Source organism: Fukomys damarensis, unplaced genomic scaffold (assembly GCF_012274545.1).
Source record: "Fukomys damarensis isolate Sample0158 unplaced genomic scaffold, DMR_v1.0_HiC HiC_scaffold_7, whole genome shotgun sequence".
Taxonomy (NCBI): domain Eukaryota; kingdom Metazoa; phylum Chordata; class Mammalia; order Rodentia; family Bathyergidae; genus Fukomys; species Fukomys damarensis.
Genome location: NW_022900919.1, coordinates 3,183,235 through 3,198,502, shown reverse-complemented (window position 1 = coordinate 3,198,502; position 15,268 = coordinate 3,183,235). Strand labels below are relative to the sequence as shown.

Here is a 15,268-nt window from a genome sequence, read left to right as displayed (position 1 = left end):
TTCCTTTTTAGTTTTATTTTAGGATTCCCTATTTTTAATGTTCATACAGAGATTTCTTTAACTGAAATGCCAAATAGTTTCTTTGGTGTGAAAAACTATAATAGTACACAGGATCCTAATGAGATAATAATGTGAAATGAGAAGTAAAGGGCTAAAGGTGTAGGGAAAGTGAGAAGGGTGGGGGAAAGGTAATAAGGGAGAGGAAAAAAATATGAGAAACTGAAGAAATGGAAATAAAGTGTTTGTAAATGGGGAGGGGAGGAGGGGGTGAAGGGAGGGCAGGGACAAGGGGAAAAAATGAGAATCAAGACCTATTATGTAAAGGTACAGAATCCCAATGATGAATGTAACTGTACTGTATACCTAGATTGTACCAATAAACTCAATAAAAAGGAAAAAAAAGTCATGAATCGAATCCAGGACATATTACTTATTTATTCACTATTAAATCTTGACCTATGAAAACATTTATGGAAACTAATTTGGCAGTCTCTGTCCTTCTCCAAACACAAACACACACACACACACACACACACACACACACACACACACAATGGAAGGAAAAGAACGAGTAATAGCTACATTAAAATGAAAGGTAGGTCATCATACATGGCAGGACAACAGAAAGCACACTTATTATAATGGAAATAGAGATATTACACCCTGTTACCTACTGCCTACCAATACTCTGACAGTTAAGTCAATAAAATAACCCAGGAAACACAAATGAGATTAAAAACATCACTATAAACAGTATGACTATAAAACTTCAAAGGAGGATTAACTAAACTGTTAGAAGCAATAAGAAATTAGCCTGGTGCCCGAGTTTCGATAGATGTGTACATAAAGACAGTTATAAACTTATTTGATAAATCAATAGCCTTCTCAATTTCCAGCAAAAGCCAACTAGAAAAACAATGGAAATGGCTCCCATTCTTTATAGTACTGCCTTTTTTAAACACTGAAATAAGTTTATCAAGAATGGAGAAAATAATAAAACTTTAACAAAGCCATAAAGACAAGAATGGATGCAGACACACTATGTTCATGGGGAAAAATGACTATAAAGTTTTGATCTTTCTAAATTAATGTTGAATGAGTACAATTCCAACATCACAAACTATATTTGTAAGGATATAATAAAGCAAAAGACTCTAAAGTCATTGGGAGAATAAGCCAATTAAGTATTAGGACAAATAACTAACTATTTAAAAACAAAAAACTGGACAGCTAGCTACCTCATATCCTACTCCAAGATAAATTTCAATGAAGTAAAAATCTAAATAGTAAATGCAAAAATACTAGTTGTATTTCCTATCCCTGGGATACAATGCTGGACACACACAATGTAAAGGAGGAGACGGTTAATTTGTCTTATGGTTTAGGAGATGCAGTCCATGGTCAGCTGGGTCTAAGGCAGGAACATCACGGCAGAAGGGTTTGGGAGAGCAAAATGCTTGGCTCATAGTGGCTGGGAAGCAGAGCCTGGGAGCAGCGCCAGAGAGGAGGGGCCAGGAGCCACACACGCAGGGTTGTGCCTGCGTGGCCTACTCAGACATGCCCAGGAGGGTGCTCCCCTGATCCCCTCACAGCTTCTCAGCCTGTCCAGCTAGCACAATAAGCTTCATCACCACACTAGTGCTACAGAAGTAAAAAAACAGAAATTTAAATCTAACCTAATACCTTTCCTCAGCAAGCCGTGTTGTAGACTTTGGGAACAGAACAATTAATAAGACAGAAACAGTACTCTGAGATAGTTTATATTCTCAGGATGGCATACCCAGCATCACAAATAAGAATAGTAGCTGATAAGGAGGGCAGTAAATTGCTAAGATAACATCAGACCTGAATAAGTGCTACGATAAAAATGTAACAAGGCGCCATAAGGAAAGTAAATACAGGTTCACAGCAAGGCTCTCCTTATGAGGGTAAGGGCTGAACTGTCATCAATTAGATAATGACGCAAAACACATGAATGTGCAATGAGATCAAAATATACTGCAAGTGTTTCGATTTCTAAAATGTACTGCAGTAAAAGACATGCACGAATCTCACTCAAAATCCTCTCATCTCTTGGAACACACTTATCCCACTGCCCACCACACTGAAGTACTCTTCCACGTGTGTCTTTATGAGGTTAGGGTTGGACATGTGGCAAACGCTGCTGAGTACCATCCAAGGCATAGACTGGCTTGTACGAACATCGTGGGGTCCTGATTAGGATTTCGATCTGAAATGTAACTGGAGGCCTCACGGGCTCCACAGTGGGGCTTTGGAAAGGTGCCTGGATCACGGGGTGAAGAGCTGACTTGCTGTCAAGAGGAGTCACTGCTGGATGATAGGAAGAGGACATCTCCCTCCCCAGGTCTGCCCCTCTCACTGCTTCCTGGCTGCTTCCTCCAAAGCAGGCCTTTCTGTCTTACCATTTCTGTGTTTGCACCTGCCAACATGGGTGGAAACTGTGAGCCAAAGTGAACCTGTCCTTCAGTTGCGGGTGTTGGGTTTTGTGTCTCAGCAACAAGGGAGATAACCAAGACAGTCTTCGTTCGCCTCATTCACAAGATGTGCCACTGTGCAGCCCTGGGTCTTCCCCAAAGTCAAGATGACCGTGAAAAGTGAGTGTTTTCAATCAACTCAGAACACTAAGGCATCCAGGCCAGGGTAACTTAAGACACTCATGAAAGAGATCTTCCAGAACCACAGCAGGAAGGGGCAAGAACAGTGGAGTTAGCACTGTATTTGAAATAAAGGGGAGTATTTTGAGGGAGATTAACGCCAATGTGTGCTCTTTTCAATCACGCCTCATATCCTGTGGCAGGGTGTCTGCATCCAGGAAAGAGACCTAGAGGCGGCTGGAGGTGGGGACTGCATGCATGACGAGTGGAGAGAATATCAGTTGAAAAGGAACCATCAGAACCAATGGAGCCAAATTATTATTAAGAAACCACTGTGGTTTACACTAAAGTATCAGATGATACCTTCAAGTGAGAGCAGAGGGGGAAGTCTGAAGAGAAAATAGAAACAATGCTCATGAAGAAGGAGCGAATGAGCATGCTGGGGGACAGGGACAGCAGAGAAATGTGTGCACTCGGTTTAAGGAGAGATGGGGTTTTCTGCAGCCTTGAGAGCTGAAGAAAGGGGAGTATTTTTAGTAACCGTAATAACCATAAATCCCACTGCAAGTGTCACAATCTGAAGATACTATACATAATCATTGCTGAGAATATAAACTGGAGCAGTCCTTTCTAGAAAGCAATTTATCAATGTTTACTTTCCTAAAAACAACTGGGAAATAGTGACAGACTGAGTATTTACGAGTTACGCACACTTAACACTCAAGTCAGGCGGGCCTTAACACTGTGATGAGCTCACATCTTTTCTGGGGTAAGGTGGTAACTATCCAGAAGTGCTCCATTTTTCTAGCTTCAGCATAAGGTGCTAGCTAAATCAATTAGAATGGCATAATTCAAATATTTTGAAATACTTTGTAGCTTTGATTCAATACTGCACTCAAGCTTCTAAGTATAGGGCCAGGGATTTAGCTCAGTGGTGCCACTGCCTGCCTCACAAGCTCAAGGTCCTGAGTTCGATCCCTGATACCAAAAATAAATAAATAAATAAATAAAATACAAACTTCAAAGTACAGAAATGATGTTAACAACTTAAATCCATTTTAACAGCATGTATGTTAATTAACATATTACAATATATTGTGAAACTGATTTTTCAGCACACTTCTCAGACAAAATGAATGACCTCATTTTGGTGAAGATCACTTAGCCTGAGTCTTAGGTGCTTTTGGAGGAAACTGAATTCTATTCCTGACCTCCTGAGGAGGCCCCAGCATCAGAGAAGCGGGCTCGAGATGGGTAAAGGAAATACCACACGCTGAGCTGTACAGGCGGGACATTCCAGGAACCGCGGATACGGAATCTGAGAAAGGTCAAGAGGATGGTAAGGGAACCGGGGCTCAGCCCTCTCACAGACCACGCAAAACCCTGTCCCCTTTAAGGCTGGGTGGGCCAGGACCAAGCCTCCCGCGTCTCTCAGCCAGCCAGATTGTCCTGGCTGCAGAGGATTCTGGAAGAACTGGCGCCCGGCTCAGGGTGTGGGGCAGCAGGCCCTGTGGGAGCAGCCCTGGCAGCACACACTGGGCCGGACCTCTGCAGGGGCTCAGTTCGTCGCTGCGATCAGTGAGCTCAAGAGGAAGAATGCCAGCTAGTGCCGGCCGGAAGTTCACTCTCAGTGGGCTGTCGGAGTTGGAAAGAATGGCTCTCCGTTTACAACGACCTCGGCCCCTCTGACAGCAGGACCAATCTGAAGCATCCTGAAAGCAGTCAGGGACTACTTTTGCAGTCATCATAACGAAGGATCAATGATTTCCCAGAATAAGGCTGAGCTGATGCACGCACCTACGTCATGGATGCTTATCCACAGCCGGAGAACCTGCGTACCCAGATAGGGCCAAAGCCTCACCGACCAGCACTGCAATGGCGGGCGCACATCAGAAGAGGCCCGCAGAGGTGCGCAGTCCAGCCTGACCTACCAGGGTGGGCTCCCAGAGCTCAGACGGGCGGAGCCAAGCTGTGCCTGGCGGTGAGACAGACTGCACCGTAAGACCTCAGAAACACAGCCAGTGCAGCCCAAGCGCGCAGCCGGGAGGAAAGGGACACACGCTGGGCGGGGCCTTGCCCCACGGCACCTTCCCACGCGGGCTGTGGCGGCCCAGGGCCGAGCCTTCCGGGATGGGGAACTTAGCTTCCGTGTTCTCAGCTGTGCCAGCTCCACGACCACGCGCAGTACACACGGTCCCCATTTAACAATGGCTCAAGTCTTGATTTTTCAGTTTTACAATGACGTGAAAACAAACGTATGCAGTAGAAATGGGACCTCAAACTTCGACGTTTACTCTTTTCCCAGGCCGGCGAAAGGCAGCGCAATTCTCTCACGACGCTGGCCATCCGGGGAGCACAACAGGAAGCTGTGCTGCCGGCGGCCACATTCAGTGCCTTAGCTGCGTCTGCACACAGCTTCACTTAGTAGGATTTTACCTTTCCTAGGGGTTCACTGGGACTTAAGGCCACTGTTAAGTCGAGGGACGTCTATACTTAGCTACCAAAAGGATAAATGAGCCGCTGGAGTCACACAGCGTCTCAGCCTCGGTTGGCCACATCAGCGAGTACAGCGATGAAAGGGGAGACAAGATTTGGGGCCAAGATCAGAGGGCCCAAAACGTGAACACTCAAGCCTCGTGTTTATCAGAACACACAGACTTCGAAATATCTGTATAAACAGTACCGAGGTTTACACAGGATAGCATAAAATGAATGTATGTAAACGAGAATTTTCTAAACATCAGTATCTTGAATACTTTCTGGTCTACATTTTCAAATCAATAGCTGCAATTACGCATTTTTGTAAGTGTCAAGGCAGAAATATCTAGATGCGACATCATGCAGTGGCCATGCACATACACAACGTAACGGCTGGTCTGCAGTTTGAAGCTTTCCATGGCAGCATGCCTGCATTCATAAAAATCTGAGCAACTGTTTCAAAAACAGGAGATTCAAAATAAAGTTCTGATTAACACATGGAGACTGCACTTCCACAAATCCGCCACATCTATAAGAAACCGATTTGCAGGTTTAGCAGGTTACTGGAAAGGCATAATGGATATATACCTTTGACTAGAAAGATAAAACAAGTTTCTCATAAATTATTATTCCGTTATTATCTAATTATTCCATGTAAAGTTACGGGTAGGTCAAGTGTTAGCAAAAGATAGAATTTTAAAACCTTTTCTTGTTTTTTTTTCCCCCTTACTCTGTTTTGTGATGCTCCTCCAACACTTTCAAATAAAATTTCAAAATTTATTACAGCACTCTCCTGCCTGTTACACAACTCTATCCCAGAAGTGTTAAAGATACTTGCTTTTAACAAGAGCATACTAATGTACTCTAGTTCTGGTAAGAAAATCAAGACGGCAAAAGCAAAGTGGAGAGAACTCAGCAAGTCTTGTTTACGGAGCTAAAATAGCAAAGACTGATTTTCGTATTTGCTTCTTGTCGCTCTCCCCTGACCACACACACACACACACACTCACAAGGGTGTGGACACACAGGCACACACATGAGCGCGTCCTGGCTGCTTCGGCCTCCACCGGGAGGGGGAGGCAGGTAAACGTCTTCTCACGTCACCTATCACATTTCTGGATGACCTTTCATACAAATGCCATATACCTGACAGAACTTCCAGATTTTACAGTCACATCTGTCATTTGGGGGCAAAAATATAAAATGCTGAAAATTCCCCAAAGAAACTTCATGGGCTCTTTTTAAAGTCACAGGCTCTTGGTTCACATGTGCTGTGCTAGGTTTTTCCTTAGAGTTGAAAAAGCTGATATGGTAGGAGTACTAAATTTCACTCTAATCCTGTGGTTTCCTACCTAAGGCAGTGATCAATCATTCCCTCTACCCATCTGGAGGCACCACAGGTCAAAATGGCGTGGATTTCACTTTATACTGCTATTCCCGCTGTTAGCTGTGGAGTCTTCTCAGAAAGCTGTAGACTCACAACAGTCTGCAGGTGTCTATCTCCATGACATCCGTAAGTGCTCCGTTCAGAACTTCGAGCTACTCCTAGAATGGACGTGTGTGGACCCGAGGACACACCCACACCCACACCTACACCATTCAAAATAAAACAAAAGGCACTGCACAGCAAAGCTGGGCAAGAGATAAGAGCACCATTTAGCAAGAAAATTCAAACTAAGTAGCGCCCAGCAGTGACAGAGGTCAGACAAGCCACCCCTAGAAGGTCTGCTGGTTTCCAGGCACCCAGGGCCCTCAGGGCTCAGCTCAGCAGCCTGGTTTCTCATTGTGAGCGACCACGCTGGAGAGAGCTCTGCTCTGCTGTCTGGAAGTCTCTCTCTTAGTCATTCCCATAAATATTCGTGGCTCCAGCTCAATGAAGCTCTGTGGAGACTATACCTTATAATTTGCATAGCAGACATCTTTTCAGCTGTCAAATAGCTTTGAGAAAACTTTCTGAAAGGCTCTGCAGTGTCAGGGCAGTATTAATTACAGGCCTTTGTGGCTATGATGTGGGAAATCCGTCCTGGGGGAGTCTGTGTTCTCAGATACGGCAACCCAATTACATACGCTCCATCCAAGGAGGCTGCTTCCAAACTGCCTGCCGGCTATTTTTAGTAACATCAGTGCCCCAAATCTGAGGGTGATGAGATTTTTTTTCTTCTGCAAAGCTCGAAGGGCTTCACGGATGCCTCCTAATTAATCTGAGGACACAGCTCCACTCACTACCATCGTGGCAAGTGGGAAACTCAACGCCCAAGCACCATGCAACTGCAAAGCTGGCCCCGGAGAGGCAGACAGACCTGAGCCCGTACAGCACCGTCCCGTCGGGGTGCAGGCGGATCATGCGGTTCTTCACTGTCACTCCGTGTACAAACGACTTTTTGTCATTTAGGAAATACGTGTCAGGCACCCACAGCTGGTCAGCCACTCGGTTGTCAAGCGTGAGGTTGAGAGGGATCCCAGAGTAGGCAAGCCTTTTATCTCTCCAATATTGTTGGAAATACATGGTTAAAGTATAATCCTGGAGTGGGGGAGAAAAGAAAAGAGCAGTTAGGTTGTGGTCAGCCACGGGTGTAATTCCTCCACAACTGGCCAGATTTAGGGCGCAAACCACACTCCTCCGTGAATCTTGAGGAGAAACGGGTGGCACCTGTAAGCGGGACAGGAAGCAGTGGTGGACCCTTACGAAGGCGACACAAGGCTGAATACAAGGCGCCTTTTATGAATAGATGTGTGTTGTGCGTGAACTCAGCAAACAGACCACACAAACCGTCTCTTAGGAGACAACCGCACAGAAACAAAGGCAAACCAAAAATTGCAGGTAATCGTAAAATCAGGCTGCTGGCAGGGAACCTGATGGGTCCCCAGGTGAGCTGCCACCCACCAGGCAGGCAGGCACTGCACCACCTACCACAGACAAGCTCCAGCTACCCAGTCTCTGCAACTGGAGCCACTTTCTCCTCTTCTGCCTTCTGTGAGGTTATAAATACAAGGCTTCTACAAGCAGCCACAGAGATGGCATGGCCGTGGAGGGTTTTACACTCCACATCCATCACAGGTTTCTTCCTGCAGCTCACTCAGGCCACTTCCGCATTAGCTGGGCTGTAATTTCACCTGCAGATGATGACGCATTAGTCTGGGGAACCCGGGACCCAGGCACCTCTGGGGAATGCAGGAGACGGGCCACGGTGCTGCCGCCACAGCACGGGCTACCCACAAAGTGAGCAAATTCCCCTGCAGATGGCCCTGTCTGCTCCTCAAAAAGCACTGGGTTCAGTAGGGAGCAGGCAAATCCGAGGATAGACAAACGGGAAGAGAGAAATTGCTTTGGTCCTTTCTTTTCTTTTTTTTTCCCCCTCCTTCTGGGGGGGAGTGAGAACTGTTTAATTCCAGAATGACCACGTCCCACATATAGTTATAATCACAGGACATCTGAACCCCACTGTGGAAGGGGCTGAAAAAGAAAAGGCGAACAGGTGCGCCGTGCACGCCGGAGCCCTCTCTGGTCCCCACGCTGCGTACCAGTCTGCAGACACGCTCACTTTGCAAACGGTGCTCTGGGCAGCAAACCAGTAGGAATCTGCCCTGGACACAGCCCCCTGGACTGCTGTCCTCTGCCCGCAGGGCAGTTCTTGGCCATTGTATCCCTGCTCTCAATGGTGTTGGACACAGAGGCTTAGGTCAGACGTCAGCCCTATTTCCAACTGTGCACAGCGAGAGGAAGTGGGGAACCCCAGGTGCATCACTGAACGATGTGTTTTAAATCGTTAGAACCCCGACATTTGGAGGAGGAGGCAAGAAAACCCAAATGGGCTGGAGGGGACTCGGAGAAGTCGCTTGAGTAGATGAGAAAAATGGGACTTTCGCCCCCGGAACTTCCACGGGTGGCACTCAGGCCTGACATCACCCACGAGGATGCCCCTCACCCCAGGGCAGCCGCTCACAGAGTGGGCGCCCTGAACGCAGGTGGGGAGTAAGCGCTGGCAGGCACAGAGCTGCTGGGCGACTCCGAGGAATGTGGGTCCGTTGGAAAGCAGGGCTCAGCGGGTGCTTGGCAAGGGTTGGAAGCCTGGAGAAACTCAGTCGTTCATTCACTCCGAGCCGGTGGGAGCCACCTTCGCTTCAGTGTGGCAGAGTGGCACAGCCAGCTGTACTCATCCCAGGCCTTTGGTATTGTTATGCTTTGACATCTGGGGCCTTCCTGACCCTCGCAGGGCTGCCCCTTCCAGGGCTCCCCAATCCTCACAGAGTCAAGGACTGCTCTGCGTCCTTGAGTACACACCTTTCATTTCATACTCAAAATGATCCACATGGAGCCCATACCCTAAACCTTCTTTGTGGGGACACACATTCGAGGCCACTGCCCACTACCATCTGGCCCCAGGCCCAGGTACCCGAGGACTAGGAGCAGCCCTCTGCCCTGGACTGTATTACATGAGACAGTCCAGTCCTGCCCACCTGTTCCAGGCACTGGCCCTAGCTGCCCTCTCCCCGGCTCCTGATCCTGTTGTGCCTCTGCGGGGCCCCCTTCAAGAGCTGTGTCCTTTCTGCTTGGGAACATACAAAGCACGGCATCCTTTCTGGGCCAGCTGCCTCCTGAGCCACCGGCCACACTACACCTCGGTAATTCACTTCCGCCTCAAGACAGCTGTGGGGCAGGGAGGTCAGCCGTGGGTACAGACCTGTGTCTGGCACCTTCACACCCCGACTGTCACCATGAAATGTGGCCAGGACCACACTGCATTCCAGGGGGAACGCACCAATGCTGGGCACACAAGACAGGAAGGGGGTAGGGTGGCAGCTAAAGGGCTTCCTAAAGGTGCACTCCTCCAAATGCGTTCTTACAGGAACAAAAGATCTGCACTCATTTCTATCACTCCCAGCCTGAGTCACCAAGTCCGGCGCTCTCCTCAGAGCCCTTCAGCCAGCTCCCAGATGGCCTGCCACGGGGAAGGAGAGAACGCAGCTGTGGGAGCTTGAGACCCAGCTGCCTCGCCTCACAGCTGGAGAGCTCCAGGTAGCAGTGCAGTTCTGGACGGTGTCGTTCTCCGTTTGGATCTTCGGTGTCTGCTGAGGTGACTTGGAGGATGGGGTGGGGACTTAGGGACAGAAGGAAGGAACCGACGGTACTGAAACCCCAACTCGTGGCCCTGCTCCACCAGGGAGGGTGCTGGTCAGCAGCCACTGCCTTGGCGACACCAGGACAGACCGGGAGAGTGGGCGAGCGATGACTGGAGCCTGTCCATCAGCTGTGCTCCTGCGGGCTGTGGATGGGGGTTTCCTGTCTTGGAGTCCTGTGAAACGCAGCTTTGAGGACAGCTCATCGCCAAGGTGCCCTGCCACGTCCTGATTGTTTCCTGTATGTTGCACCTCACCTGCAGGTGCTGCCAGTGTTTTTTTTACTCTCCCTTAGCAACAAAGAGAAGTGTAGAGAGCAGACTGCCCCTCTTCTGTTAACCACCCCTTTAGACTCTGGGGTGGAGGAGGGAGGGGGGCGCCTCGGGGCTGCCTCCCTGCAGAGCTATCTCCGAACAGCTTGCACAGGCCACGCAGCATGAAGAGCTGGCCAAGCCACAGGGGTGTTCTCAAGAGCACCCTCCACGCCCGCCCTCCTCACTGCTATCCGAGAACCGTCTCTGGAAAGGATCTGACGTGCCGTGCATCTCCACATCTGGTGTGGAGAGAGCCGCACCGAAGTGAGGAGCTCAGCACTGGGAGCAGCCGCTCACGTGGGGCGCAGTCTCCGGGGCCTGAGGACAGCGGGAAGCTGCCCTGAGGAGGGACGGGCAGTGCTGCAGGTGCCAGCAAGAGCTTGGGGAGGGGCCCTGGGCATCAAGTGAGCCGTCCCTGATGCTCTGCACGGGATCACCGGCCTGGCATGCTTTAGTCAGTGATGCCCTTGCTTTGCCAGATCCTCGGACCACACGGGAACACATCGGTTCACTCAGATTCTCACTCAACCACTCCACAGATATTTCCTGAGCGCCTCCCGTGTGCTAGGTGAGGTCCAGAGCGAAGATGGACTGAAGACAGCAGGGCACTCAGGGGCTGGCCATCTAGCAGAGGAAACGGCTGCAGGGAGCCGCAATTCAAAGGCAGCCTGAGTTAAGTGCTGCACTAAACAGGAAGGTCAGAAGACAAGCTTCTGTGCAGGGCGATCAAAAGCAACTTCCCAGAAAAAGAATGATGTGAGCTGAGCCCCGAGGGAGGGATAAGGGTTCTGAAAACCCACCAGCAGAGCCCTGGAAGGCAGTGGCGTCATGACCACTACTGCCAAGTGCCCAGGGACAAGGCCCAGGATGCCATGGCTCCACGGGGTGCTCAGGAGAGCCTCCCTCCCCCTGTGGCAGTCACCCCCAAACACGGTGCAGCTGAGGAAGCCCCTAGAAGGAAGGAGGAGGACACAGCAGAGGCTCTAACATGGCAATCCCCAAATGGAGGGCTTCGGAGGCTTTGCCAGTTTCCGAAGTCCAAACCAGCTAAAACTGGAGAGTTGTCCCCGGGGTGTGGCACAGCAGCGGCCTGGCACCTGTGACTTCACAGAGGCCCCACATTTCCGTGATGTTTCTGGCTCAGTCCACAAAAGGGGGTGGGCCCTCGTGTGCCCTAAGCTGCCAGACTCCCTAAGGCACCAGGACCCTCGGCCAGGGTGGCAGGACCCTTGGCTGCAGCCTCCCTTCTCACCTCAAGGTGGAAGCACCTGGTTTGGAAGGTGGTGGAGGAAAAATGGGGGCCATGCGCACGAGGCTGGGAGTGTGGGGCTGGAGGAGATTAGAGGGCGGGGGAAGGAGGCAGGCATGGGGTCAGCTTGGAGGAGGAGCGGGGCCCCATCATCGCACCCATGAAGTGGGCTCAGGTCCTGCACCCTCGCCCTGGAAGAGACAGGCCATCTCCTACCTCCTGGCCCTGTTTCTGGCCGTGGTACCATCGGCCAGGTCAGCACTCCAGCAGTGTGGGGCAGGAGGAGGAGCACTGTGGCCCAAAGGTCAGCTGGACACAGAAATAGCAGCTGTCCCAGGACGGCAGAGACTCTGCGTCCGGGAGGCAGCAGCCAGAGTCCTGGCTCCTGACAGGACCCCAGATCGTCAGCCCTGGCTCAGACCCGAGCCTCAGAATTTTCTGCTGTAATCTGGTGACGCTTGCTTTTAGAAGACTACTGTTTGGGGGAGGGTTGAGATTCAGCATTTCTAAAATGTCCTTCCTGTTAACTGACTGGTGTGTTGGATTCTGTATGAGCAAATGTGGACTTGAACACGTCTGTTTACAGACTTCTCAAGAGCCCGAGCACCAAAGGACTCACGGCTGGCTCCTGGTTAAGGTGCAGCGTGAATTGGCACTGCCAGGCAGCCGGAAGGCTGGATAAACGCACCGACCTCCCAGCTCCAAGCACCCCCAAGACTCAGTGGTGCAGCCCCAAAGGCCCCATGGAAGCGGCCTAACCTGGGCTTCACAGCCCCAGGGCTCCTCGCCCGGGTCAGGAGGGAGGAGCTGGCCCCATCTCCAGTTCAGCGCCAGCACAGGACAGCCGCTGGGCCCTGGGCCTCTGAACCTGAGTGTGGTCCTTGGGGACAGCCTCCCTATGCATCTGAGTGTGGCGTGCACCCCGACAGGTCCTGTGAATCTGGTCACAGGTGGCAAGGAGGAAACCCCAGAGTCCTTGCACGGAGTCCAGTCCACCAGGTCAGGAGCTCTAGGGCTACACTGCCCAGTGTGTTGCTTCAGTTGACTGTAGTTGGTCTGAATTTTGGTAGTTCGACAAAATCGTTAGATAAGATGAAGCATCTTAAATCAATACCTCTCTCTCTCTCATGAGGCTTTTGGGATTAGTATTTAGAAAGATTCAAGTAAAAATTGTACTCCAAACAAAGGGTCTTTCCTAAGGTTCACTACAAACAAAACCCTTTGATCCAAGGTCAGTGACTCCTCTTCTAGGGATCATAAAGCCCTTCAATGACCCTAATGCAATCACAGTCTCACAGTCAAAATCAATCTCCCCCTCCCCCACCTCCACTGAAAATGTGAAGTTCTCCAGCCTGTTCTTCTCACGTGATTCAGATTGCCTTCCTAGACCTGTACTAATGCTGATGGGTGAACCGGAGTTCCACAAATTTGTAATGCATTGGTTTACAATTTATGTAATTTTCTCTCATTGAAAAATTATGACAAAAGTGTTGCTAGGTTTATATCCTAGATCACAGAGCCCTATTTCCTGCAAAGGTCAGAAGCCCTCCTTAGCCAGGTGGGACTCCGGGCCTAGCCCAAGCTCCGAATGCAGTGTGCCAGGGTGCTGCTGTAGCTGTGGGCGAAGCAAGGGGGGCATGGTTGGCAGGCGTCCTGCCTGGGGCATGAGGGAGGCACTGCTGACCTGTCCTGGCTGGAGGAGAAATCTCCACTGCTGGGGTGGGGAGCAACCATTCCATACGCCGTACTGTACTCACTGGCCAAGCATTTATGCTAAGTAACCGTCCTTATAAAATCTCCTGGGAATATGCAAGTGGCAGCAGCAGCAGCACCGATAACAAATAAAATAAAACCTTTGCTCATCTTTAGGTGTATAATTCAAGCAGCTCAGATGGACTGCAGCAAGGTGTATATGCAACCAACTTCCTTCCTGCTTGTACAAATCTCTTGGCACTTATTGCATTAAAATGACAAGAATACATATTTGGAAGTAGAAATATGGCTCGTTATTCTGCAATTAAGTAATTGACTAGATTCTTCAGCACAGGAAATGAAAAAAAAATTTACTGTCCCTGAGAAAGAAATGCAATCTCTAAACCAAATTTAAACACTTAACTGCAGCTGTGAAAACCACAGGACACCTGCATTTGCATCTGGTTCAGCAAGTTTAGGATACCAATTCTTGCAGGTAAGTTGTTCTCAGCTCTGGGAAAATGGAAAATCATCCTGAGCAGCTTACATAACCCCTGGGTGGTGGTGATTTCCTTTGCAACTAAGGTTAAGGCTGGAGAGATTTTGGCACTTCTGTTGATAAAATGTTTTTAGAAACTTCTTGTCTATTCTATATGAGGGCCTAAAAATGGGTGTCCCTCCTTAACAGCTGTCCTTCCCACAGCTAACGTGAACAGAATCTGGGCTTCTGTTTGCTGACTGTACGGTCCTGTTAATAATATCTCATGACTCACTCCTTCCTTCTCTTCCACCTCCCTTCCTGCTTCAACATTTATTATCTACCTTGGCCAAGAACCATGCTCAGGACCCGAGATAAAGAAGACATCATTGTTGGCTCACAGTCTAGTGGGGGAAACCTAAGACTGAACCAAAGGACATGAGAGAGCAATCGAGTAAGAAGCTATAGGGTCAAACACTCCTGAGTTTCACTCCAGCTTCTTTTTGCCCTGGCAAACTGGGGAAGACTGTTGCAGCTTAGAAAATAATGCCCCAAAGTAAAGGCCTGAGAAGCAGCCTCAGAGACCAGGTTTCTCTCTGGCGTTCACTGCCCTCCTCCCCACCAAGACAAGCCACTGAGATGAGAATTCCTCTTCCCCCAGGTGGGGCGTGGAACTGGAACGTCCTGTGCTTCAGAGCCAGTCACAAAGCCCATCACTCTCTTGTTCCACCTTCCTGTGTGAGAATTCACCAGGAGGAATTCTTTGACCTGTCTGGTTTGATTGTAGGATGCAACCCCGACCCATTACAGAGGGGATCCTGCCCTCTACCAGCAAGAAGGGAAGGTGGCAGAGACGGCCAGGAAGAACACGCACGGACGAACCGGAGCCCTGGCTTCCCTCCCAGACTATCACCATTGGGCCGCACCGCATTTCTACGAAAGCCATTCATGCTTCACCCGCAGCCTCAGCATAGGAAGCACAGCTCACCCAGCCTGGGTTGCTGGGTCTTCAGCACGAAGGCTTCGGTGTCACCCACATCTGATCTGATACGTCTGTTATGCCTTTCTCTAGCTGACGCATCTTTTGACACAAGACTGTCGGCCATGGCCCTGTGCAGGCAGGAAGAGGCCCCCTTTCCCACGCTCTGCACCTCACCATCCAGAGCCCAGCCTTCATCTGCAAGGGCTGTTGCCAGGCCCAGTAAATTGCCTAGTGCCAGGGAGAGCACAGACCCATGAGTCTGAGATTCAAAGGAAGCAGGTATTTAAGGGGCATCTGAGTCTGGCAGGGGAGGAGGAGGCTGGGGTATGAAAATGAATAGGG

At 49.8% G+C, this 15,268-nt stretch overlaps 1 protein-coding gene and 2 long non-coding RNA genes across 3 annotated transcripts in view; 2 read left to right on the top strand and 1 right to left on the bottom strand.

The window, feature by feature from the left end:
- Window positions 1-7,614, bottom strand: part of Gabrb3 (gamma-aminobutyric acid type A receptor subunit beta3) — a 61,521-nt gene extending 53,907 nt beyond the window's left edge. Inside the window, exon 1 of the mRNA XM_010612931.2 lies at window positions 7,394-7,614. Within this exon, the coding sequence (XP_010611233.1) occupies window positions 7,394-7,599 (206 nt within the window). The 5' untranslated portion in view covers window positions 7,600-7,614. The remainder of the gene's footprint in view (window positions 1-7,393) is intronic.
- A 4,078-nt stretch (window positions 7,615-11,692) lies between these two features.
- Window positions 11,693-13,697, top strand: LOC117285196. Its single transcript, XR_004516157.1, has 3 exons — window positions 11,693-11,805; window positions 12,361-12,773; window positions 13,644-13,697. It is a non-coding gene; the product is annotated as an uncharacterized LOC117285196 (long non-coding RNA).
- Window positions 13,698-13,737: 40 nt separating this feature from the next.
- Window positions 13,738-15,041, top strand: LOC104854451. Its single transcript, XR_004516158.1, has 3 exons — window positions 13,738-13,962; window positions 14,299-14,398; window positions 14,732-15,041. It is a non-coding gene; the product is annotated as an uncharacterized LOC104854451 (long non-coding RNA).
- The last annotated feature ends 227 nt before the right edge of the window (window positions 15,042-15,268 follow it).